The sequence below is a fragment of the Alexandromys fortis genome, unplaced genomic scaffold (assembly GCF_014885135.2).
Source record: "Alexandromys fortis isolate MF-2015 unplaced genomic scaffold, M_Fortis_MF-2015_v1.1 scaffold_128, whole genome shotgun sequence".
Classification (NCBI taxonomy): domain Eukaryota; kingdom Metazoa; phylum Chordata; class Mammalia; order Rodentia; family Cricetidae; genus Alexandromys; species Alexandromys fortis.
This window is the reverse complement of record NW_026068012.1, coordinates 4472522-4496482: the sequence shown is the minus strand read 5'-3', so window position 1 is coordinate 4496482 and position 23961 is coordinate 4472522. Positions and strand designations below refer to the sequence as shown.

Genomic DNA, 23961 nt, shown 5'->3' with positions numbered 1-23961 from the left:
ACTTCTTTTGAGTTGTCTCTACAGGTACTTGCATGTTGCCTTTCACACCTGTATCAGCTAGTGGGGAAGTGGATCCCCTGCACTACCAGCCAGGGGTGGGAGTCCCAACTTTGGGGTGCACATGCTATGAAACCAGATCCCATTCCCTATCCACACTAACATGCCCACATATGGAAATGGATCTGAGTCTTCCCTTTCACAGGAGACTGTGAAAGTTACCCTGACCTGATGCACTGTAGTAGTTACTAACCACCGAAGGCCTCAGGACTGATCTGTAAAGGAAACCTTTTCTCAGAGCAGGAACGGCTGTGAGATGTCACAGTGCCTATACCAAGTACCCCAGAAGAGCTTTGGGTTAGATGAGGAATGAAAACACCTGCTTGTTGTAAGTGAGACATGGGTTGTCTGTGAGACGTGGCCACAGTTTAAGCTTAGGACTGGCTATCCTTTAGGCAGGTTGTTAGTCTCAGCACATTGGCTTGCTGCTTCTGGGTGAGACTCCATACCTGAGAGTCCTGCATGCTGTCAGAGTTGATCAACTGCTGGAAGGAAGCAGTGCATTGGAGTCAGTCCAGGGCTGTTACCACCAAGGTATTGCCCAAGCTTTGAGAGTGTATAATGGCAAGTGAAAGAAAGGTCTCGTAGTTGTTGGTAAACTGAGATCCTTGTCAGTTAATTTACTATTCCTTGTGTGGGTAAGCAAAGACAATGCATTAAAAAATAAAAGCTAATACAGCCTTGCTTCATCTCATCACAGGCAGCATTAGCCACGTGTGTGTGGCCCAGCTGAATGAGCCTGCACAGCAGTTCATCAGCACCCTAATGAGAAACACTACAGACCTCTCTTGGGAGGAGGAATTGACCTTGTGAGTACAGCCTGCATCCTCAGGGGCCTGGTGGCAACAGCTAGGTCTGCTCAAGATGGACAGATCCTGGAGTTGTTGCATAGTACTATTAATACTAAAGATTAATTCAATGAAAGCAAGCCCTGAGTGTTTGAAAGACAGCCAGCCCTGTGTCCAACATGAACTTCTTTTTAAAGGCTGTTATGGGCATCATCTTTCTCCTCATTCCCTGTTATGATGAAGGGCCTATTACGGGAATCCCTGCTTGCTTCCCTTAGAAGCCAGTCACACAGAGTGGAAGGAAATCTCCAACTAATGCCAACCTCTGGTGGAAAAAATAGAAAAAGGACATGCAAAACCACTTATAAATCACAATGTAAAGATCCTAACTAATATATGCCATCACATAGGATCCAGAATACATTAAATATTAAAATACATATGTTTGGAAGCTGTGGCTCTGGTCAAGGGCATCGGCTGCTCTTGCAAAGGGTTTGGGTTTGGTTCATTGTAACCATATGGCAGCTCATAACCATTCCAGGTGATGGATGCCCTCTTCTGGTCTCTGCAGGAGACAAGCATGCATGTGGTATACATACATGCAGGCAAAACATTTGAACACATAAATAAATCTAAAAAAAAGGTTTGACTAGCCATTCTAGCATAATTAATAAATTAATTAATAAATCCAAGCCAGATTTGGTAGTACATGTTTTCAATCCTAGTACCTGGGAAGTAGAGGTAGAAAGTTGCTTATTTCTTCTTTGCTTAGGTAATATTGTATCTTTCTGGAGTCTTTGATGGAGTTGAAGAATAGTTAGTTATAGTTTTCCTTAGTTATGATAAAGATAAAATAGATGTAAATATTGTAATTTTTACTTGATAACTGTTTTGTTATATGTAATTTTGCTATGTTAAAGTTAAAGCCTTCCTTTTTTGTTTAAACAGAAAAAGGGGAAATGATGGAGGAAGATCATTGGTTAATTAATAAAGAAACTGCTTGGCCTCATAGGTTAAAACATAGGTGGGTGGAGTAAACAGAACAGAATGCTGGGAGGAAGAGGAAGTGAGCTCAGACTCGATAGCTCTCCTCTCTGGGGCAGAGGGGAGGAAGCTCCGAACCAGGATGGACGTAGGCTAGAATATTCCCAGTAAGCGCACCTTGGGGTGCTACACACATTAATAGAAATGGGCCAGGCAGTGTTTAAATGAATACAGTTTGTATGTTGTTATTTTGGGGTATAAGCTAGCCAGGCGGCCAGGAGCAGGGCTGTGGGAAGAGGCCAGCAGCTCCTTCGACAGGTAGGCAGATCTCTTGAGTTCAAGGTCAGCTTGGTTTCAGGACAGCCAGAGCTATGTAGAGGGCCTGCCTCGATAAACAAACAAACAAACAAACAAACAAACAAACAAATAAATCTACTTGAGTTTGCACCAGAAATATAAAACTTCCACTTTGTCACCAGATGGGTCATAGGAAGCAGTGAACTTCCTGCCTTCAGATCTTCCCCAAAGAGAGTTCATAGAGTTTAATACTGGTTTCCATTTTTGAAGCACTTGCTTAGGGCAAATTCATGGGTCCTCTGTAATAGGAGTTTAAAATCTCACGGTGAATGATCAGTCCCAGGAGCAGACCACTGGCATCAGGACAGGGGCGATCTAAAAGAGCTGGTTAATGCACTTAAAGAAATGGCAGAAGAGATGGCAGATCTTGGAGAGGGGGACAGTGAGTAAGACACTGCTGCCAAGCCTGACACCCTGAGTTCAATTCTCAGGACCTACTTGGTGGAGAGAACCAACTCTAGCTGTGCTCTGACCTCCAACTGTGTGAGGATGTTAATCTTGGTTTGTTTTCTAGAAACAACAACTCTAATTTTAAATTCTATTTTTATAGTCCTCAATCTGTAAGGACTTGGCTGAATAAAATTCCTTAAGGCCAAGGCAACTGAGCATAAGCATCTGTCAAAAATGAAGTTGTTCTGCAGTCTGTGAAAATCACCTAAAGCTATTAAAGGTGATGGTGGAAATAGCATGGGAACAGGAATACTACGTGTATCTCAAGTAAAAGGCATCTTAGAAAGGAGGAGGGAGGCTTGTTGGATATTCTGTGTTCTGTGCTCAGTTAATTATACATAGTCTTTGTTTTTAAATGGTAACAATGACGTCTGACTTTTAATTTAATTTGATAAAAATTAACCTAATGAAATCAAGGTCTCCACAGCTGATGTATTAGCTTGTCTAATATACGTCTTGTCATAAAGGGTCTTCCATGGATCCCCTCTGAAAGGCCAATCCCTGGATACATCAGTGGCTATTTCTGAACTGTCAGGCTGCAGGCAGTCTGCCTTTTATGACTGATAACTTTGTGTTCCTTTGCATAATTAAAAATATACACTGGAGGGGCCCAGCCTGGTAGCATTGAGCTTTGAAGTGTTCACAGGACTTTGTTCTTTCCACAGTGAACTGAACGCCAAATCCAAGGAGCTGCTCTTGCAGATCTCAGAGAATGGGTGCTCTCCAGAAGGTGGGTGGAGGATGCTCCAGACTAGCGCCCTGACCTGGACTCTGGAACGGGGAGGGGAGAAACTGCAAAGGAGGTAGCCCCTCTGCTGAATCACAGGTCTCCCAGTGAAGTGTTTGGTACACAGTCAAACGTCAGTAATGACTTTCATTTTGGGGACATGCTTGTCTGGTTTTTTAATTTTTTTCCTTTGTTTTTGTGTATAAGAGTGTTTTGCCTGCGTGTATGTCTGTGCACTGTGTGCATGCAGTGCCTGCAGAGATCATAGGAAGGTGCCAGATCCTCCAAGACCAGAGTTTCAGATGTTTTTTTTTTTAGGCAAGTCAGCTCTTTATTAACCAAAAAATGTGATACATATTTACAGTATACAAAGATTGTTCCACAGCATTTCCCTACTTTTGTCCAATTAGAAAAAGGTTTCAACTTTAACACAGTAAAATTATATACAACAAAAAAAGTTATCAAGTACAAATTACAGTTACAACATCTAATCAATTTGTATTTGGCAAAATTAGAGAGTCTAGTTTTGTGAGTCTAAAGTTTTATGCATAATTTACCTTTTATTATACCTAAGGAAAACTTTAAGTCTAATTATTTAGTCTTTAACTTCATCCAAAACCCCCCAGATGAGTGTAATATTACCTAATAACAGGAACATCTAGTTCCCTGGACAGTCAGTCACCTTAGGTTCTTCTGTGACAGTGGGGCATTAAACTTTGGCCTACAGGCCTAGGATATCTGACAGATATTTCAGAGAAGCAGGGAATTTTGAAGGACTGTACTACCTTTTCTTAAACAAGATTGGCAGTCACTTTTTTGTATCCATGAATATCCAGTTTGGACAGCTGTATACAGTTTCTTTGCCAAGAGTTTCAGATGTTTGTGAGCTGCCACATGGTGCCTCAGAACTGAATTTAGGTCTTCTAGAAGAGCAGCCAGGGCTACACAGAGAAACCCTGTCTCAAAAAAACAAACAAAAAAAAAAATGAAAAGAAAAAAACTGAAACAAACTTTCCCAACATACCCATGACAGTCCCTTTCCTATTACCTCTCTCTATAAGTTTCAGCTGATGTTTCCCTACAGAATAAGCCCCTTGGGCTTAATTTAAAGTAGACATATGATTCAGACACAGGAAAGCAACAATTGAGGGTAAAGTCACCAACATAAACATGGACATGAGTGTGCACTTTGGTATACATTGGTAGTGCCAAGGTTTGTTAGATTCTTCTGTTTTTAAATTTAGTGCTGTGTCTGTATAGGTCAGAGGACAACTTGCAGGAGGAGTTAGTTCTCTCCTTCCCATCTTGTGAGTCTATCAGGCATGGTGACAAGGACCTTTACCTGATGAGCGATCTCACTGGCTCTTAAATTAGTTTTTCTTTTTGTGGTGCTGGGCTTTAAGCATGCTAGGTAAATGTTGTAGTACTGAGTTACATTCTCAGACCTCTTGGGTGTTTTAAAAGCCATGTGAACATTAAAATTGGGAAGGAAGAGACCATTGGCTTATCTAGCTGTGCCATCGAGTTTCTTTGTGGTCTCCTGAAGGGAAGCTGGAAGACAGGTGACTGACCAGGTGATCCTGCCCTAGTTACCTTCAAGAGTTCTGTGCAAGCCTCTTTGAGTCTGCCATCTTTAGATGCCTGCAGAAGTAGTAAGAAAAACCTTCTTTGAGTGAATATGTGAGACACCCTGCATTAGGCTGCCATTGGCTTCTCATCCTTCCTGGTTCATGCTCCTGGTGGCTTAACCCCCTCCATTCCTAGTTAGCCTGATGGAGCCTCTAAAAGCTCTGTGCAGCTTTACAGATGCCGTGCAGAGTGTGCCCATGCAGCCCGTGTTTATACAGATGCTGTGCAGAGTGTGCCCATGCAGCCCGTGTTTATATTCTCGTTCTGATTATTTGCGCTGTTGCCCATAATCTTTATGTTCGGTTAGCTATTGCACTCCACTGTCTCCCTTTTCCTCTTTTCTCACCCTGTCTCTCCCTCTTTCTTACTCTTGCTTTTCACACGCAGGCACACATTTGAGAATAGGTCACTGTCGTTATGACCCTGACCCCTCCATCCTCCCATACATGCTTTGCCCAGGGCATTCAGTAGCTTCTTCATTTTTGTTGATGCCCTTCCCCCTCCCATCCCCCACTCTCCCTCTGTCTGCTTTCCTGTTCCTGTCAGTGGTTCAGGGATGTTGATGCAGTTCCACACTCTGTGTGGTTTAGATATTGCTCTGCCAAGCATGGCAGAAGTTGCCCTGGATTTCCTGCAGCCCCTTTTTATCTGGTAACACTTGATTGACACTGTGTAGTGGAGCTAACGGGACAGACATCCTTTAGGGTGTATGACTGTGGAAACATCACCATTGCTCCTTTTTGTCTTCCACTCTAGGTCTGCTGGGAACAACAACCATTCACCTAGACTTATTTAGGAAGCAGCCTAATGGCCCACAGACCTTCAGACTGGTCAGCGGGACGGAGCCTGACAGCTTGGTGTTAGGTTCAGTCACCGCAGAGGTATGATAACATGTTCTGCTACAGTCCTGTCTCCTGCCTGCCTCGGCTTGCTGTTACTTCCATCTGACATGCTAAGCTCACCCAGGAAGCCCTCTTCTCAGCACGGCCTTCAGGCTCAGGTGGACACATCTTGCCACAACTGGCTTAAGCTGGCTACTGTAGGAGATGACCTTTCCTAGTGTCGTTTCAGCTAACCCAGCTGCTTTCCTTTTAAAAATTCCTCTTCTGAGTCATGCTTAGACTTTGATGAGTTTGAGCTTTGCTCTCCTGAGTCTTTGTCAGTCTGGGTTGATAAAACAAACAAACAAAAAACCCTAAGGAACATAGGTGAAGTAGTGGAAACCAGTGTACCACTGTTAAGTCAACTTGTTGCTGTCATCTTCAGAGTCAATCCATATCTGCAGGTTCAAGTTGCAGCTTGTGCCAGCCAACCTGAAAATATTTAACAACAACAACAACAAAAAAAAAACATTCAAACTGCATCATATTGAACATGTACAGACATTTTTTTCTTATCACAATCCCATGGGCAGTACAGAAAAAATAGCTAGTGGGAAGCAACTGTCCACGGAAGCCTTGGCTCTACTATGTTTCAAAATGAATTTCTATCTTTGCCACAGTTTTCTTACATAGAACCTGGTGAGCCGAAGTCCTGGCCCACTCCTGTTTCTGCTGCAAAGATAGAAAAGGACCGTACGGTGATGCCATGTGGGACTGTGGTCACCACTGTCACTGCTGTGAAGACCAAGCCTCGCTTTGACACTGGGAGGGCGTCCCCTCTGAGCCCAGGTGAGACCCCAGAGTGCAGTTTCATTGCAGAAGATGCACAGGTCCTCATCCTCTGTGGGGTGGGTCTCATCCTGCAGCACTGAGCATTGTAAGCTGCAGCGCCAAGCTTTGGCAAAAGAAGTCTGATGGCATGGGAAGAAAGACATTGGCATTGCACAGTTATTTTTATACGCTACGAAAAACAGTTGGCAACGAGCCAGGCATGGTGACAGATGCCTTTAATTCCAGCTGTTGGGAAGCAGAGGCAGGTGGCTCTCTGTGAATTCCAGGATAGCCAGGGCTACAAGACCCTGTGTCAAAAGAGAAAGTGGTTAAGGGCCAGAGATGACGTTTTGCCTGAAAATTTCACTAAAGTTGCAATCTGGTTCTAAGACTCCAGCCACATGGGACTCATGATGGTTAGGTCAAGTTAGTTGAATGTAAAACACTGCGGATAAGGCAACATGATGTAAAACTGAGGATGTGGCTCCGTTGGGCAGCGTTGGCCTAGCATGGATGGGTCCCCAGCATTGATTGTATCAAGTAGGCATAATGGCGCACATTTGTAATTGCAGCACAGGGTAAGTGGAGGTAGGAGGATCAGGAATTCAAGGTCATTCTTGCCTAATATGAAATTTAAGGCCAGCCTAGGATATATGATGCTGTGTCTCAAAAAAAAAAAAAAAAGGTAGTTTTGTTTTAATGGGGGCAGCACTGACTTTCCTATTGCAATGTAGCAGGGCGTTGTCAGGAGACATGGAGAATGAAAAACACATTTTATTGGTATATTGTTTCTGTTTGTGCAAAGGAACTATCTTCCCAAAATATCATCAGGGACCCACAATTCACACGAGAACTCCAGTTTCATTAAAATGGCTCTGAATTTTTACTCCAGTTTAGACTCCCAGCCCCACTTTTGCCAACATGGTAAAAGAATTGAGAGGGTATAAACCTTAAAACCCAGCCCTGGCCAGTAACAACTGCAGGGCCTCAAGGTGCAGCCCCTTCTAGAATCTTCTCACCTTCTAGAATCTTCTGTTGGGTGTTTGCATGCCCTTGGTGATAGAGTCTTGTTCTTACAGAGTCCCCCGTGAGGACACCCATCAAGGTGAAGGTCATTGAGAAGGACATCTCTGTCCAGGCTATTTCCTGCCACAGCGCTCCCGCTCCTGTCAGCAAGACGTTCTCCTCTTCAGACACAGGTAAGGTGTGATCTGTTCTCCATCTCTGCACTTCTGAGCTTTAGGAGTGAAGGTTTTCTTTACTTTATCTTTGGGGAGTCTTTGTTTTAGTTGCAAATAGAAAAATTAAAAGGGAGCTGGGACTGTCAGAGGAAGGAAGATGGAAGACAGAGCAGGGTCACCGCTAGGTCTGTGGAGCACTTTAACAAAACAAGCGGGTAGTGGGGCCCCACTTTGTAACTTTCTGAAAGCCATCTTTCCTCTCATTTGGCACATGGGTGATGCTAGTGCCGTTGGATAGGCAACACAGGAAATAACACGGGCTGGATGCTGTGCTTGGTTTATACTGTGTGCTCAAGAACTTGAGAACAATTTTCTGAGCTCTCTGGGTGTTTCTTTTAGCTATTTTTGTATAGCTGCGGTGAACAGCTGACAGACACAGCCTCATGGTGAGAAAGATTGTTTCGGCTCCAGTTTCAATCCATCATTGCGGGGGAAGGGGGAACATAGCATTGCAAACATGTCATGGAGTCAGTACTACATTAGCCCAGGAAGTAAAAAGATTCTAAAATCAGGGGCCAAGCTATACCCTTCAAACACCTGTCCCTAGTGTCAGATGTCTGCCAGTGAGCCTCTACTTTCTAAAGGTTCCACAGCCTTCCAGAATAGTGCCACTGGCCAGGGAACAAGTGTTTAGAACATGAGCCTTTGGGAGACATTTGATATCTACGCCATATTGGACCCTGATTCCAAAAGTTCATAATCGTCTTATAATGCAAAATGCATTTGGGCCAACTTCAAGAATACTCATAAACTCAATAGTTCCAACATTGTTCAAGGATTGGATCTAAGTGTAGAGTTTTGTTTTTGAGACTCAGGAAAGTCCCTTAGCTGTGAGCCCCTGTAAAATCAAAAGGAAAGTCATGTATTTCTAGACTGCAAAGGTAGAGTAAATGTGCCCATTCTAGAAGGGAGAAATGGGAGGATGAAAGGAGAGATTAGACTAGAGGGAGACTGAACCTCAGCAAGGCACTGGGTGCTCTAGCCCAGTGTGGCCTGAAATGCTCGTGGTGGAATGTTCTGAGTACCAACAGACACAGAGAGTTCCATTCCTGTGGCCTTACCATTTGCAGCCCATGTGACCTCTTTCTGGGGCTAGCTCCACCTACAGCTTTCCTTGGGAGATGTCCCATGGTTCAGGGGTCTCTACTGCAGCTTAGGCTTCATCCATGGAGACTCTGCCCTATGAGATGCTCCTTACAGGAAACGCAACCCTGAATTACATGGCCTCACAAGCTTTCCTAATCTAGGCATTTTTTTTCATAATGCCATAATTCTTATATACTGCATGTATGAAAATCTCGCACCATGTGGTCAACACTAAGTTTCACCGATTGCTTCTTACGTATCATGGGCCTGTAGGCTGAAGACGGGTGCCCCAACATTATAGAAAATCTTTGGGTGACTGTCCAGGCAGCAAGATGTCTCTTGTCAATTCTAGAGTTTTGGAAGTTGCTTACAATGCACTTCCTGTTAACTTAGATAATATTATATCTTTTTCCTCTTTCTCCCAAGCCTGTGTATGATTTTTAAACACACTGTAACCCGTTCAGAGGTTTATTTTTGTCTAAATCTGTCTTTTTCGCATATCTGTAATCATTTCCCAACAAGGAATGCCTTTTTCTTTTAATTCCTAAGTGGATATGGCTAGGACCAACTCCATGGCCTTGCCTGTTGGCTCTGCCCCATCCAACATGGTGGAGGTTTGTTCATTGCCTCTGTGGGCCATGCTTACTGCCTCAGCTCCAGGGGTGCAGCAGGTCTATGTCACGATTAACTGGAACCATATCCAGCACTCTGCTCACAAACCCCATTTAAGTGCAGGACCTCCCAGAAGAGCCAGAGTTCTGCTGCCAGCTCGAACAGGAATCTGGTTCTCAGAGGAGCCAGCCGTGCAGTTTTGCTGCTAAGGCTGAGTCAGGAAGCCTTATCTTAAAGGAATCATGCCTCGGCTCACTGCCAGCAAACTGAACCTATCTGAAAAAAATGCTGCTACCAAGAAGCTTAACTCTGTTCTTTTGTGTCTAGAATTCCTTCCCAAGCTCTCTCAGGTTTTATGTGGATGTAGCACATTGGTGCCATTTTGTAATCGTACCAAAGAATTTCACAATATCCTGAAATGGAGTATAACAAAGGTTTATTTATTTGGGGATAAACTCAGTAAGGATAGCAATCCACAATCCTCTCTGTGCACTGGGAACTGGAGCCAAATCCAGCAGCAAAGAGAGCTGGGTACACTTCTTGTCTGCCTTTATAGTACATGAGACCACACCCAAAGTGGGCTGGTGTCTTAAAGGCTATTGGCTGAAGGAGTTCCTACCACAAAAATGTGGCACAAATAGTCTCTAGTCCTGTTCTCAGTGGAGTCCTTGTTCCCATTCCCAAAGAGCAGAAGCTCAGTCTCACCGACCGCATCTCTCAGCTCTCAGATCTCCACACACCCACAGAAATGAACCTAAGGCTTACTTACAGTGTTCTAGGGCTTTTCTTCCTTTTTAAAAATTATATTTTTATTTATTTTTGATAATGTCATACTTATATACAAGATACATTGTATCTTGATCATAGCTCCCCACAGCTCCCCACTCCCCCTCTTCTCAGTTCTTCCCTAACACAAACACCTCCCACCCCCATGTCTTACTCTTTTTATAACCTACTGGGTCCCTGCATATATGAGGACATCTATCTATTGGAGCATGGATAACCCACTAGTGACTAAAACCCCTGAAGAAAAATGACTTCCCCTCCCCCAGCAGCCATCAACTTCCAGTAGCTCTTCAGATATAAACCCACTCATCCATGTTGAATATTGTGGCTTGATCTTGTGTAAGTAATCACTGCTGTTGTGACTTAATGGGTATGATAGCCGTTTCCTATCCAGAGGACAGCATTTTATAGCACTCTTTCCTACCCTGTATCTCCTCTTTCCTCCCCTTCTTCCAGAATGTTCCCTCAGCCTTGGGGAAGTTACTTGTTCTCAGCATTTTTATTAGTTATGAGTCTCTGCTTAAAGGGGGTGGGCTTCTCTGAAAAGCAGTTGAGATTAACACTATGGATATGAACAAATTTTTGACACCATGTCTATTTAGCAAAATAACAATAGAGGGCTCCTTCTCGTTGTTTTTTTTTTTTTTTTCTTTTACCAGTTTATAGGATCAGGAGTGAATTCCTATGCAACAGACTTCAAATCCAATCAGAAGCGGTTGGGTTATTTCATAGTAGCCATGGCACTATTGCGCTAGTAGATACATCTTGCCTGTTAGGTCAGTATCATAGGGTGCAGGGTCTACTGCTGGGTAAGCCCATTGATTCTTTTTCTCCCCCAGCAGCCTGCATAGCACCTTCCAGCAGGGAGGAAGTTTTCAGGTTAGTTCCAGATTTCTCTGTGTTCTAAACAAAAGTGTGTGGTGTCTTCGGCAATAGGTCTTACCTTCTAGTTATGGTGGGCAGCAAGAGCAATGGCAGTAGCCTGTGTCATTTGGGAGTGTCTAGAGTTTCTGGAAGGGTTTTTCTAGTCCACATTTCCAAATTCTCCCATGTTTTTCCCACAAGCTATTTCCAAAGGCCTAAGAACCACATATCCAGGTTTGGCAGAAGCATCAACCTCACTTCTCCACTACCAATTTTCTGGATTAGTTTTTTTTTTTTTTTTTTTTTTTTTTTTTGTATATTTTGTATCACTGTTACCAAGGAAACTGGCAGAAACAGTGTAATGGAGGAAAGATTGTTTTGGCTCACTGTTTCAAGAGTAAATTCATGTTAACCAGAGTGTGTAATAGAGCCTATTCACATCATGGCCCACCAGGAAGCAGAGAGGGAGCTCTGGAACCAAGGCCTGAGCCTTGACCTTCAGTGGCAGTGGTTTTATCCCTAAAGGTATTATAACCTCCAGAATAGCACCCTCATCTGGGAAGCAGGCCCTTTAAACACTGTGGGGGACATTTCACATTCAAGCTGTATCAGTATCAGTTCTCCAATTTTAGGGTTGTTTTCATGTAATCCTCATCTTGAAGATACATTTTCCTTTCTATCAGTCAGTGGGGACCTAAGTTTGATCTCCAACATCCACTTAAAAATCAGGAGTGGCCAAACAAGTCTATAAGCCCACCTCTGGGGATGTAGAAAAAAAAGGTCCCTGGGGCTTGCAAGGAGCCAATCTGAACCAATTGGTGAGCTCCAAATTCAATGAAAAATGGTATCTCAAAAAACAAGATGGAAGCCGGGTGATGGTGGCGCGCGCCTTTAATCCCAGCACTCGGGAGGCAGAGGCAGACGGATCTCTGTGAGTTTGGGACCAGCCTGGTCTACAGAGCTAGTTCGAGGACAGGCTCCAAAGCCATAGAGAAACCCTGTCTCAAACAAACAACAACAAAAAAAAACCAAGATGGAGATCTTTTAAGAAGAGACCCATTGTCAACTTCTGGCCCCTACCCATGTGCACCAGAATTGAATGAATACATATGCACACACAGAGACACATGCATACATACATACAACATGCACACACACTCATACACACAAATGAGGCTTATAAACATCACAGAAAGTGTCAAGGTTTTAGGAATTTTGTGCCAGGCACTAGGCAAGAATAAGTGTGTCACTGACTGTGGAAACCAGACCCTGTGACCTGCGGCCATGGCCATTCTTTTTTGTTGTTGTTGTTGTTCTTTTGTTTTTTGAGACAGGGTTTCTCTGTGATTTTGGAGCCTGTCCTGGAACTAGCTCTTGTAGACCAGGCTGGTCTCGAACTCACAGAGATCCGCCTGCCTCTGCCTGCCGAGTGCTGGGATTAAAGGCATGCGCCACCACCGCGCCCGGCGGCCATGGCCATTCTTTTTTTTTTTTAATATTTATTTATTATGTATACAATATTTTGTCTGTGTGTATGCCTGCAGGCCAGAAGAGGGCATCAGACCTCATTACAGATGGTTGTGAGCCACCATGTGGTTGCTGGGAATTGAACTCAGGACCTTTGGAAGAGCAGGCAATGCTCTTAACCTCTGAGCCATCTCTCCAGCCCCAGCCATGGCCATTCTTAAAGCATTTTTGTTGTATTTGTTTTTTCATTTGCTTCTCTAGTCCTGGAAATAAAACCCAGTATTTACTTCGTAAGTATCTATCATAGAGCTACACCAGCGTCCCTCTTTGTCATGTTTAATTTTGCCTTAGCAGAACAATGTAAACTCCATTAAACACCTCCACTCCGCCACCTGACTGATGGCCTGGCATCATTCTCCTTGTCAAGTGGCGATTATTTTTTAAAAATAAAACAAAAGAGAGAGAAGAACTCACCTCACGGAGCATGCAGGCTCTGTTAGCAGTACTTGGTATATTTATGACACAGGAAGGGCCAGCTCTTAATTGCTTTTATTAGCTGCCTGTAGTTAGTGTTGTGTGTCAGCTGCTTTTGGGAGGGAGAGTTATGTGCCCTTGTGCGGTCAAATTTTTCCCAGTGTTTAAAGAATTTCTTCTTTTTTTCTTTTACTTTCTTTTTGTTGTGTGTGTGTGTGTGTGTGTGTGTGTTACTGCATTCATGTGGAGCTCAAGGGGGACAACCTGCAGGCATCTGTCCTCTCCTTCCCCCCACTGGGTCCCAGGGATCAAATTCAAGTTAGAGCGTCCGGCACGGTGCCTTTACTCACTGTACCATCTCATCTACCTACAGTTTATTTGTTTTTGTCTGCTGGCTTTTGCCACTTTGCATAGTCTTCTTGACAAAATGCAGTCAATTTGTAAACAGTAAAACACATGAGTTTTACGCAGACACATCAATGAGTAGCTCATAACTGCGGGGAACAGATGATGATGACCCCCCCCTCGTTTCTAAAGATAACGTTTTGCAGGAACTAGACCTTGCCTGTTCATTTACGTTTGGCTCCTGGCTGCTTCTACTCTATGGAGAGATGAGTTGTAATACCTCAACCCCTTACTTTATCCCTCTTTCTCCAAAATGTTTGCCATCCACTGCTTATAGACCATCCGTGCCCCTTCCTCTGGGAGTTCCAGAGGAGCCTTTTAATCTTGCTACTGAACTCAGTGCTACCTTCCTCCTGGCAGAGCTACTGGTGCTGAATGGCTCAGATCCTGTGGCTGAAGTTGCCATTCGGCAGCTCAGTGAATCCTCAAAGCTGAAGCTGAAGTCCCCACGGAAGAAAAGTACCATCATCATTTCAGGGATCTCCAAGGTAGGCGAAGGCAGCACTCCCGTCCCTCATCTACCCAGACGATCCCCTCTACAGAGTCTAATGCAGTTCCTTCCTACCAGAGAGGTAGTTACTTTGGGACCACGGTAGTCATTTGTCCTGTTGATACAGGAAGGTAGCAGCCATCTGCTTAGTGATGCTCTGAGCCTTGAGAGCTTGGTAAGTCATTTCTGGAATAATTACTAAGAGAGAAAGAAAAGCACATGGTACAGGCTCTACCTCACTGCCTCCCAAGTTCATTTTTTCATTATTACTCATTTCCAAAACATTTAAATATTTTATAATAAATATGTGTATTCCTTTTCATTACTGATAGAAACAAAGATTGTTCTGCAGAATGTTCTAGTTCAGCTCCCCTGCTCTTCCACTCTGTGGTAACTTTTGGGGAGCAGAAGGAAGGTGTGAACTGCCTCTGTTTTCAGCCATGCCCCTGGAGCACAGAGAAGGCTAGATCTTCAGTGCCAGGGGCCATGGGAAAAACTGGTTCTTTCTAGACGTTTCCAAATGTAGATGGAGAGAGAGCGCTGCAGTAAGCGACGACTAGGTAGCTGTAGCCATGACTAGGGAGGATGGTTGGGTCCTACAAGGCAGGCAGGAGAGCATGCTGGAAATCACTCTCTTAGTTGCTGGCAGGTGCCAATAATGAGTCACGATAGGTAGTGATATACACAGTATTGTGAGTGTCCTGGATCCAGAACTTCAAAAGAAAGCTCATGATGGCCTTGAACACCAAGGCAGGGGGTGTCTCTTCTTGGCTTCTTCAGTCACCAGAGTATGAGGGGCAGATCTCTGGGGCCAACAAGGCCAAATAGTGGAAGCTTTTATTCAGTCTGGGTTAGTAAGCAAGACCCATGATCATCTTCTCTCTACTTTCTGGCTTTGCCTCAGAATCATCAGATGATCTTCATATTTAATACCTGTAGGCCACTTTGATTATTAATTTTATTGGCATACAGCTGTTGTATTGGTATCATACCATGCACTTCTGTAAGCTGGTTCATCTGTCAGCTGTCCCTTAGCAAAGCTACTTGTGTGACTGCCACCCAGGTTGAGAACAGCCTGGGTGCTGCGTCTTTCAGTCATTCCTGTTGAGCCACTGTCCCAGCTTTCCACATTACCTTTTAGTTTAGTGCCTGTAACTTTACAAACAAATACAGTCCTTAAGAGGACCCATCATCTTCTGGTTAATCTCTACTTTGAGATAGAAAGGTGCTTAGTAACAAGAGTGTAAAAGACTAAATCTGCCCAAGTTTATACTCTTTGCTGAGCTATACCTTATCTACTTTGAAGAAAGTGATAGTCCTTGCCACTCACCTTCTGGGGTTCCCTTACTGATAGGTGTGCAGTAGGAAGTGTGTTAACTCTTCTCCAGCACCCTCAGCACCCTCCAGACCACCTCTGGATGCCTTGTGGCTCTCTGACTTGGCTAAGATGGAAACATATTTTATAAGCATTTACCATGTAACACAGGGGCCTTTGGGGGCTAGCTGTCCTTGCTACTGCTTGATATATGTAGTCACAATGCCTTGGGAGGCGATATTCAGGTGGTGTCAAACCCTCTCTGTCTTCCATGTGCTCTTGTTACATCCATGGGCTGGTTTTTCATTTACCCTCAGCCTTGTTGTACCTCTCCCCTGACAGACCTCACTGTCTCAGGACCACAGTGCTGCCCTCATGCTGGACTATGCAGCTTCTATGGACAGCACCAAACAAGGGGATGCCCCATCCACTCTGTGCCCTCAAGAAGCAGCTGCAGCCTCTTCCACCTCCCCACCTGAAGATGAGCCCGCCCAGGCCCTACCTGCCCTCAAGCCTAGAGAGGATGATTTAGACTCCTGGGACCTGGAGAAGGAACCCCCAGCAGCAGCATGGAGTGGTCCAGCCTTACAGGAACTGGATGGGGACGAACTGTCAGAGAGCTCTTTGAGTGCCTCAGAGCTTGGAGCCATCAAGAAGCATAAAGGTACCCGTTCCCAAGCCTCCCAGCTTCTCTCTTGGGCTTCCCTCTCTGTGTTGTTGCTCCCATGCTGGCCTCCCTTCCTTTTGTCCTCTCTGTGGCTGTCCTGGCTTCATCCCCTCCCTCCCAGTATGCTCAGACACTGAGAGCTGGAAGGCAGGTAGGAAGCCTGCATATGAGCAGCTGGGGCTTCATCTTCTCAGCTGAGGCCACTGTGTTTTCATGCCTCCAAGCACCCTCCCTGTCTGGCTCTCTCCATCTGGAAACAGAGCTATCCAAGGCATCAGAGTACCACCAGGAGTTAGTGCCATAGTGGCCAGGGACAGAGCAAAGTGAGCAGAGATTGGCATCTAACCTTACTTGCTCCTCTCAGTCTCTTTTTCCAACTAGAACCAAACGAGACCTCACCGCCTGGAATTAACAAGATCTATAAGGCAAGAATCCCCCCAGAATAACTACTCACTGACTTGATACACACATAGTAACGAAGTCATTTGTTAGCACAATCAGTTTGTTTTCCTCATGAGCAATGAGCCCTTATTTCAGAGCCTGGAATTTCTTGTGGGTGGACACTTGGACCTAGACCTTTGGGAACAGTTCCAGGACTTGGAGATTTCATACTCACTGAGCTTCACCTCTAAGACCTAGAAACCATCCCTAATATCCACGTCCTCAAAAAGATGAGTGCTGAAAGAGGCACCTGAGTCAACCCAGGAGCTGTGGTGGAACTCAGTATCCACTCCTAACTCTGCCTTGTATCTGGGGCTCCAAGGCCCACTTACCTCCAGCAGATTTCTCAGGATTCTCTTGGAGTGCACTGGGCAAAAAGCTTAGCCATCCCAGGTATTAAGAATCCTGGCCAACTACTTCTGCTAGAGACAGGTGGGGTCTCCTGCTGGGCAATTTTGCCTCATGGAGGACATAGGTGATGTTTGCAGACAGCTGCGGTGTCATAGCCAGGAAAAGCAGTACTTTTGGCCCCTAGGGGGCAGAAGCTACAGGTACCACACTCTTTAGGGAGCATGGCACAGACACCACCACACAGTGGAATACAAGTCCCAGGTGCTGAGGTTGAGCTGTTGCTGTTTAGCTTCTTGCCTGTGACTTGTGCCCTTTGCCAAATGGATAGGGGAAGGAATTGAACATTAAAAGAGGAAAGAGAGAAAGAGGGTGTTCCTGGGGAAGATTTCATATAACCCCAGCCTCTGTTTCTCACAGCTTGGCCTTGGGGACCCTTGGTTGAACACTGTATCCTTCCTGGGTGAGCTGTGTCCCAGGGTATCAGGTGGACTATCTACTGACAACCCCATGTGCATACTCTGACCTGGTCTTTGTCCTGGGATCATAGAAGCCTCTGGGAGGTTGCTGGGAAAGTCAGTGAGCAGGGGAGAACAAGGAATACTAGGGTATATCCTGTCCTCCACTTGTTTGAGTTAATAGTCTATATATTCATGTCCCTGCAGAACCCAAAGATTCCTCTGTGCCCCCCAGGTTTCTAAGAGATGCCAAGCCTACCACCCCTGTGCATCCACCCACCGCTCCTTTTCTTCCTTCCAGCCTTTCCTGCTCCTGCTAGCTTTGTCTCCCTTGGGGTACCCTCCTTGCTGTGCACCTAACATCCTTCTCCCTTCACTGGCCAGACGGATGAATGTCTCTTAGGAGTCTGGATGTCTGTCACATCTTCTGGGGGCTGGAAAAGCCTCTTTGCATGAGAGCTTCCCCCAGAGGCTGGGCATTGGGGGTCTAAGCATGTTTGACTGATCTGGGAGCTGAGGTTGAACCTGCCCTCGGGTACTTGAAATGCCTTGACCTAAAGTTTTCTGAAAGAGAGTATTTGGCAACATATTAAAAATTATTTTGTAGAGCTCAGGCATGGTAGCACATGCCTTTAATACTAGCACTTGGGAGACAGAGGCAGGGGGATCTCTGAGTTTAAGGCTAACCTGGTATATATGGTGAATTCCAGGCCAACCAGAACTAAATGGTGGAACCTTGTTTTTTTTTGGGGGGGGGGACTAGAGAGATGCTCAGTGGGCAAAGTGTTTACTATGCAAGCATGAAGAACCAAGTTCAGATTCCCAGTAGCCATGCAAAAACATATACATCTGTAATCCCAGTGCTAATGGGAGACAAAGACATAAGGATCCCGGGAGCTCTCTCTAGCCAGACTAGCCAGTGGGTGAGCTGCAGGTTTAGTGGGGTATTCTGTCAAAAACTGTGGTGGAGAAAAATAGAGGAAGATACCTCATATTAACCTCTAACCCCCACACAGATGTATAGGTGACTACACCTGCAATATGCCCCCCCCACACACATACGCTTAGTTTATATCCTGCAGTTTCTAGAAGCTTTGTACTTAGCCTGAGATGTTGGCAGAATGTTAAATAAGTCTACGTTGGGTTGCCAAACCATTTCATTTCATGATATTTTTTTCAATACTGGTACTACAGGAAATGGCTTGGTGGGGTTTAGTTGGTTTTTTGTTTGTTTCTGTTTTTTACATTTATTTTATGTGGGTATTTTTTAAAAATTTATTTTATATGGGTGTTTTTTTTTTCCTGAATGTATATCTGGGTACCACTTGCATGCCTAGTGCCTTCAGAGGCCAGAAAAGAGTATCCCATTCCCTGGAATTGGAATTATAGGTGGTTGTAGGCTACCATGTGGGTGCTGGGAATAGAACCTGGGTCCTCTAGAAGAGCAGCCAGTGTTTGTAACCTCTTTTTAAAATTTTACATACCAATCCCAGTTCTCACTCTCTCCCCTCCTCCCATTCCCTTCACCTGTCCCCCACCCCACCCCACCATCCACTCCTCAAAGAGGGTAAGGCACATTGCTTTGGGGAAGGCCCAAGGCCCTTCCTACTGTATCTGGGCTGAGCAAGGTATCCATTCAAAGAGAACAGGTTCCAAAAAAGCCAGTACGAGCAGTTGGGATAAATCCTGGTGCCAGTGGCCCTGCAGTCTGCCCCAGCCATACAACTGTCACCCACATTCAGAGGGACTAGTTTGGACCTATGCTGTTTCCTTCCCTGTCCCTACGTAGATCCACCTGGAAAGGGAAATAGACAAGATGGCCTGACAAAATTGGGATACGAGGGTGGGGGGAGTAGGGAGGGCAGAAGGGGAAGAAGAGGGGAGAAGTGGGGGAGGAGAACTTGAAGGAACAGGATAGTCGAGATGGAGGAAGGACAGAGATGAGAGCAAGGAAAGAGATATTTTGATTCAGGGATCCATTATGGGGTTAGCAAGAAACTGGCACTAGAGAAGTTCCCAGGAATCCACGAGGATGACCCCAGCTAAGACCCTAAGCAATAGAGAAAAGAGTGCCCAAACTAGCCTTGCCCTGTAGTCAGACTGATGAATATCTTAAATATCACCATAGAACCTTCATCCAGCAACTGATGGGAACAGAGGCAGAGGCCTGCATTGGAGCACTGGACTGAGCTCCCAAAGTCCAGTTGAAGAGTGGGTAGAGTGAGAATATGAGCAAAGAGGTCAAGACCCTGATGGGGACGCTCACTGAAACAGTTTACCTGAGCTCTTAACTTCTTAGCCATCTCTACAGCCCCCAGGAATTGGTTTTAAACCAAGATTTACATATGACTTGCAAACCATCTGCATCTTCTAGTATAGTCAGGAGAGTGTTGAAGGCTTTGGATTTCCATGGAACTGGAATTCTCCTGGATTCTTGCTGAATGGGAATTTATATATTGTATTTCAGCCAAAATAGAAAATTGATTTCCCAAGTTCAATTTAAGTTTTTATTTTATTTTTATTTTCTAGACAGGTTTCCCTGTAGTTTTTGGTGCCTGTCCTGGAACTAGCTCTTGTAGACCAGGCTGGTTTCAAACTCCCAGAGATACGCCTGCCTCTGCCTCCCGTGTGCTGGGACTAAAGTCATGCGCCACCACCGCCCAGCTATTTTAGGTTCTAAAAGCACTGGCAGGACTGGAGATGTAGCTCAGTGGTAGAGTGCTTTGTATAGCATGCATGAGGTCCTAGGTTTGTTCCCAGCACTTGAAAAGAAAGTACTGCTGCAGCTGTGTGATAATAAGCCCGCTGGAACTGTACACATAGGTCTGGGTGGTAAATTTTGTCCTGTGTTCATCACAAAGGCCCTTAGAAAGATTTGAGGAAAAAAAACTGGAAAGAAACGTTGCCAAATATCTTGGATGGCAACCTTGCATGTGTACATGTGTGTGCTTAAAAATGCATATACATGTACATGCATGTACAAATAGGAGCATGACTGCCCATGTTCACATATGTATGTGTATACGCATGTAATATATGTGCATGTGTGTATGAGTCTCTGCTATGTGTGCATGTGTGTGCCTGTATACAAGTGTGAGCATGTGTGTGCATCAGTGTACTCAGGTGTGCATGTGAATGCGTGTGTGAGCATGTGTGTGCACTGTGATACAATGACTCCAAGCCCTAACTTTCATTCTGACTCTGTTCTTGCTTGCTCTTCTTTTTGCCTCTCCACATCTCTGCATCTCGTGCTCGTTCCCTTTCACTTAAGAGGATCACTATGCCAACCAGAATTAATTATCTGCACAGTAAGTTATTTTTCATCTTGCATTTTTAAAACATTCTGTGTAAATGACTATGTAGAGAGTACTGGCAGAGTGAAGGGTTTCCCACTGCCTGACCTTTCCTGTGGCTGGTTTTCTGTGGTCTTGACTTCTAAGTAGATTGTCACCTTCATCAGCCATCAGACAGGACACTTCCTCTGTCCTCTGATGGTGCAAAGCCACCTTGCTGTGATGGCTTCAGCAAGGTATCACCTAGGCAGCCTGGCTGGGATAAGGGAGCCTGGCAGAGCTTTACTGGTTTGTTGTCTCTTGAGTTGTCTCTTCTATGCATGGTCTGTCTGAGACTTCTTTTGAGATCTGAGGTTGCTTTTGGACACCAGAGAACACGCTTTCAGGTTGCCAGGGCCATTGTCTTCCCACATGCAGATTTTAATACAGATTCTCCTATTGGCTACTTATATCTGCCCCGTCACAGAAATAAATAGGATAAATTTAGGAATGTGACAGCAGGGCTAGAATTTAGAATAATTTTCAAATTCCTTTCTGTGTCTATTCATGCTTCAGTCTTCTTGGGGGTGTTTTTAAAGGGGAGACTAACACCAGGAAGAGAATTTCCCCCAGTGCCAGCTCCCCATTTAAAAACTATGTGATTTGCCTCAGATTTCACATAACTTCAAATGAAAGTTTGAAAACCCAGTGTGTGAAAGTCAAACCAGTACAGCCAGGGATCATGTCTCCTTAAATACTGGAGGCTTTTTAATGTCCACAGACTTATGCTAAGCAACACCCCCAGGAAGGCCAGTGTGATATTTTAGCATGTGGACACTCACATAATGACAACTCAGGAGTTTCCTTCTTAAGACTTTGTGCATGGAGCCTTCCTGCTCCTACACATATGCTCCTTCATATGATTTCCTGTGAACTGTGGTCATCTGATGTGCTAGAGAGCTTAAAAGCTTATCTCTGTGCGTGACCTCCATTTATCCATTCCTCAGCTCCTAGCAGACTCTTCTGAGCCCACTACCCTCACCAGTGTCTTTGTGCCTCTCATCCTGACTGATCTGTATATCTGTGACCATGGTTCTTCCAGAATTATTTGTCTCTAATGGTAATTGTGGTGATGAGGGTTAAACACATAGTAAATGTGTTAGTTCATAACTGGGAATACGGTTCTGTGGTTCTGTGGTAGAGTTTATCTGGTACCCATTAGATGTGAGTTTGATATCCAGCACCACAAAAGAGACAAAGATCTCTATGTGATTTGCCTCAGATTTCACATAACTTCAAATGAAAGTTTGAAACCCCCCCCCCCACACACACACACAGAGAGAGAGAGAGAGAGAGAGAGAGAGAGAGAGAGAGAGAGAGAGAGAGGAGAGAGAGAACTTATTTGAGTTATTCCTCACAGGCACAAATGAACTTTCCTTGATGGAATGTCCCATCCTCCCCACATCCTGGTATCCTTCTTTGGAGACAGGATTCTTCTGGAATCCTGCCAAAGGCCATGCCAGTGCCTTGATCTGCCCACTGTGTCTTTATGCTCCTCCCTGAGACCATGAGGCACCCTTTTCTCTAGACACCTGGCAGCCATTTCTCAAGGGTGGGTCCCGTTGACATTCAAGGCCAGACCCTTCCACTAGCAGCACAGAAAAGCTAGACCTGGGAACACTGGTTTCGTGAGCCAACTCACCTTAGGCCCACACATATGTCATTGTGGGACCTGAATAGTCACTTCTCCAACGCAGTGAAGGTTCCCCCAGACTCGAGAGTGCAAGCCTGCTGAGACAATATCAGCACCCATATCAAAGGAATTCCCTTCAGTCTGGAAGACCATGTCATCCTCATAGAAGTCATAATTTCCAAGGTCTTACAAACCAGTGCAGGAAGATTGTCATGTCAGTGCACAGCATAGGATAGCATCCATATCTGACAGATGCTGGAAAGGGAAGTTTAGCACACCAGCAGAGGGACTGCAGCCATCATGAGGGAGGCTGGAAGAACAGAAAACAACATTGCTATAGGCCGCATCATGGTGTGGGACCCGAGAACAGGTACGCGTCTGCTGAATGCATACTGCAGCTTAAACCTTGGACATTTGTAGAGATCACAACAAACACACACTTAAAGCCTTCCTTTTTCTTCCTTCTAAATCTTTCTGCAGTTGATCTTAGCCAAACAGCTGAGAAACAATAATACTTAAGACCCTCAAGTCAGTCAGTCTTACAATCTTGTTGAAAGTCTTTGACACTTCAGGGCCGGAATTTGACTTTAGGTATTCATGCTGCAGTTTCTCTTGAGGAAATTGTAGTGATGGCCAGGAAGTGTGACCATTACCTTTTAAAACTGTTTGAAAAAAAAAGATAATTTTAAAAAGCTGTTTGAATATAGTCACCCTGTGCCTGTCTTCATGGTCTGACTTCCTGCCTTAACCTGGACGAATCCATGTTTGTCCCTTGTGAGTGAGGTACCTGTGTTGTCTTAAATGGTAGCTTTATGATCTTTTATTTCTATACAAACCTGAGATTGGAGTGTCGAATGAACTGGCTTCTTCTGAAGACAGGAGGAAGAAATTGCCCTGGCCTTCGTGGCCTTCCTTGCCTTACAGATATCTCTATCTTTACCTCTTGTCCTCCGCATCATTTTCTCTCTGTGTCTCTTCAAATTTCCCTTTCTCATAAGGTCACCAGACATCAGGAATATTTTATTAGGCCCATCTTAATTATCGCCTTTTAATTTGATCACCTCTGGAATGACTCCATCTCCAAAGGGTACATTCTGAGATTCTGGGGGCTAGGAGTTCAACACAGGAACTTGAGAACAACACAGTTCAGCTCATAGCACTGTACTGTTCTAAAATACAGTCCCCACCCCAGGCTAGGCTTCAGTCCAGGGACATGCAGAGTCCGTCCTACCAAGAGTTCTGGGGTCTACAGTTGGCCCAGGGCATGGATTATTAAGTTCTTTTTCTCAGGCTTCCCTTTACCCTCCAACCTCTGCTACTTCAGGTGTGAGGTCCCCCCCCCCCCCCACTGTTTGTGCTCTTTGGGAACTCCAAAGCTAACCTAGAACAAAATCTAGGAGGTGCTTGTAAGTCTGAAATCCTCACAGACCCTCCTTCCCACCTCTAGCCCAGGTAACCTAGAGCTTGGAAACCACTCAAAGCCAGGAGGGCCTATGCCTAGAGCTTGGTTCTCTGCCTGCCTCATGCTTTTGATATGCCAGAATTACCTATACGAGTGTCTTTGTATTCATGCACGAACCAGCTCCAGTCATGCCCAGCTGGAGGTTAGTACCCAGCCATCCAAACACTAACTGGTGATTGGCCTCTTCCTCAGAGACAAGACTCACTCTAGGAACAATCCCTCTCACCTGTGGCAAC

General features: G+C 44.9%; 1 protein-coding gene across 1 annotated transcript in view; it reads left to right on the top strand.

The window, feature by feature from the left end:
• Positions 1-23961, top strand: part of C2cd2 (C2 calcium dependent domain containing 2) — a 68518-nt gene that overhangs the window by 38310 nt on the left and 6247 nt on the right. Inside the window, exons 7-13 of the mRNA XM_050162089.1 lie at positions 758-866; positions 3302-3366; positions 5749-5873; positions 6494-6662; positions 7724-7843; positions 13940-14067; positions 15727-16048. Of these exons, the coding sequence (XP_050018046.1) occupies positions 758-866; positions 3302-3366; positions 5749-5873; positions 6494-6662; positions 7724-7843; positions 13940-14067; positions 15727-16048 (1038 nt within the window). The remainder of the gene's footprint in view (positions 1-757; positions 867-3301; positions 3367-5748; positions 5874-6493; positions 6663-7723; positions 7844-13939; positions 14068-15726; positions 16049-23961) is intronic.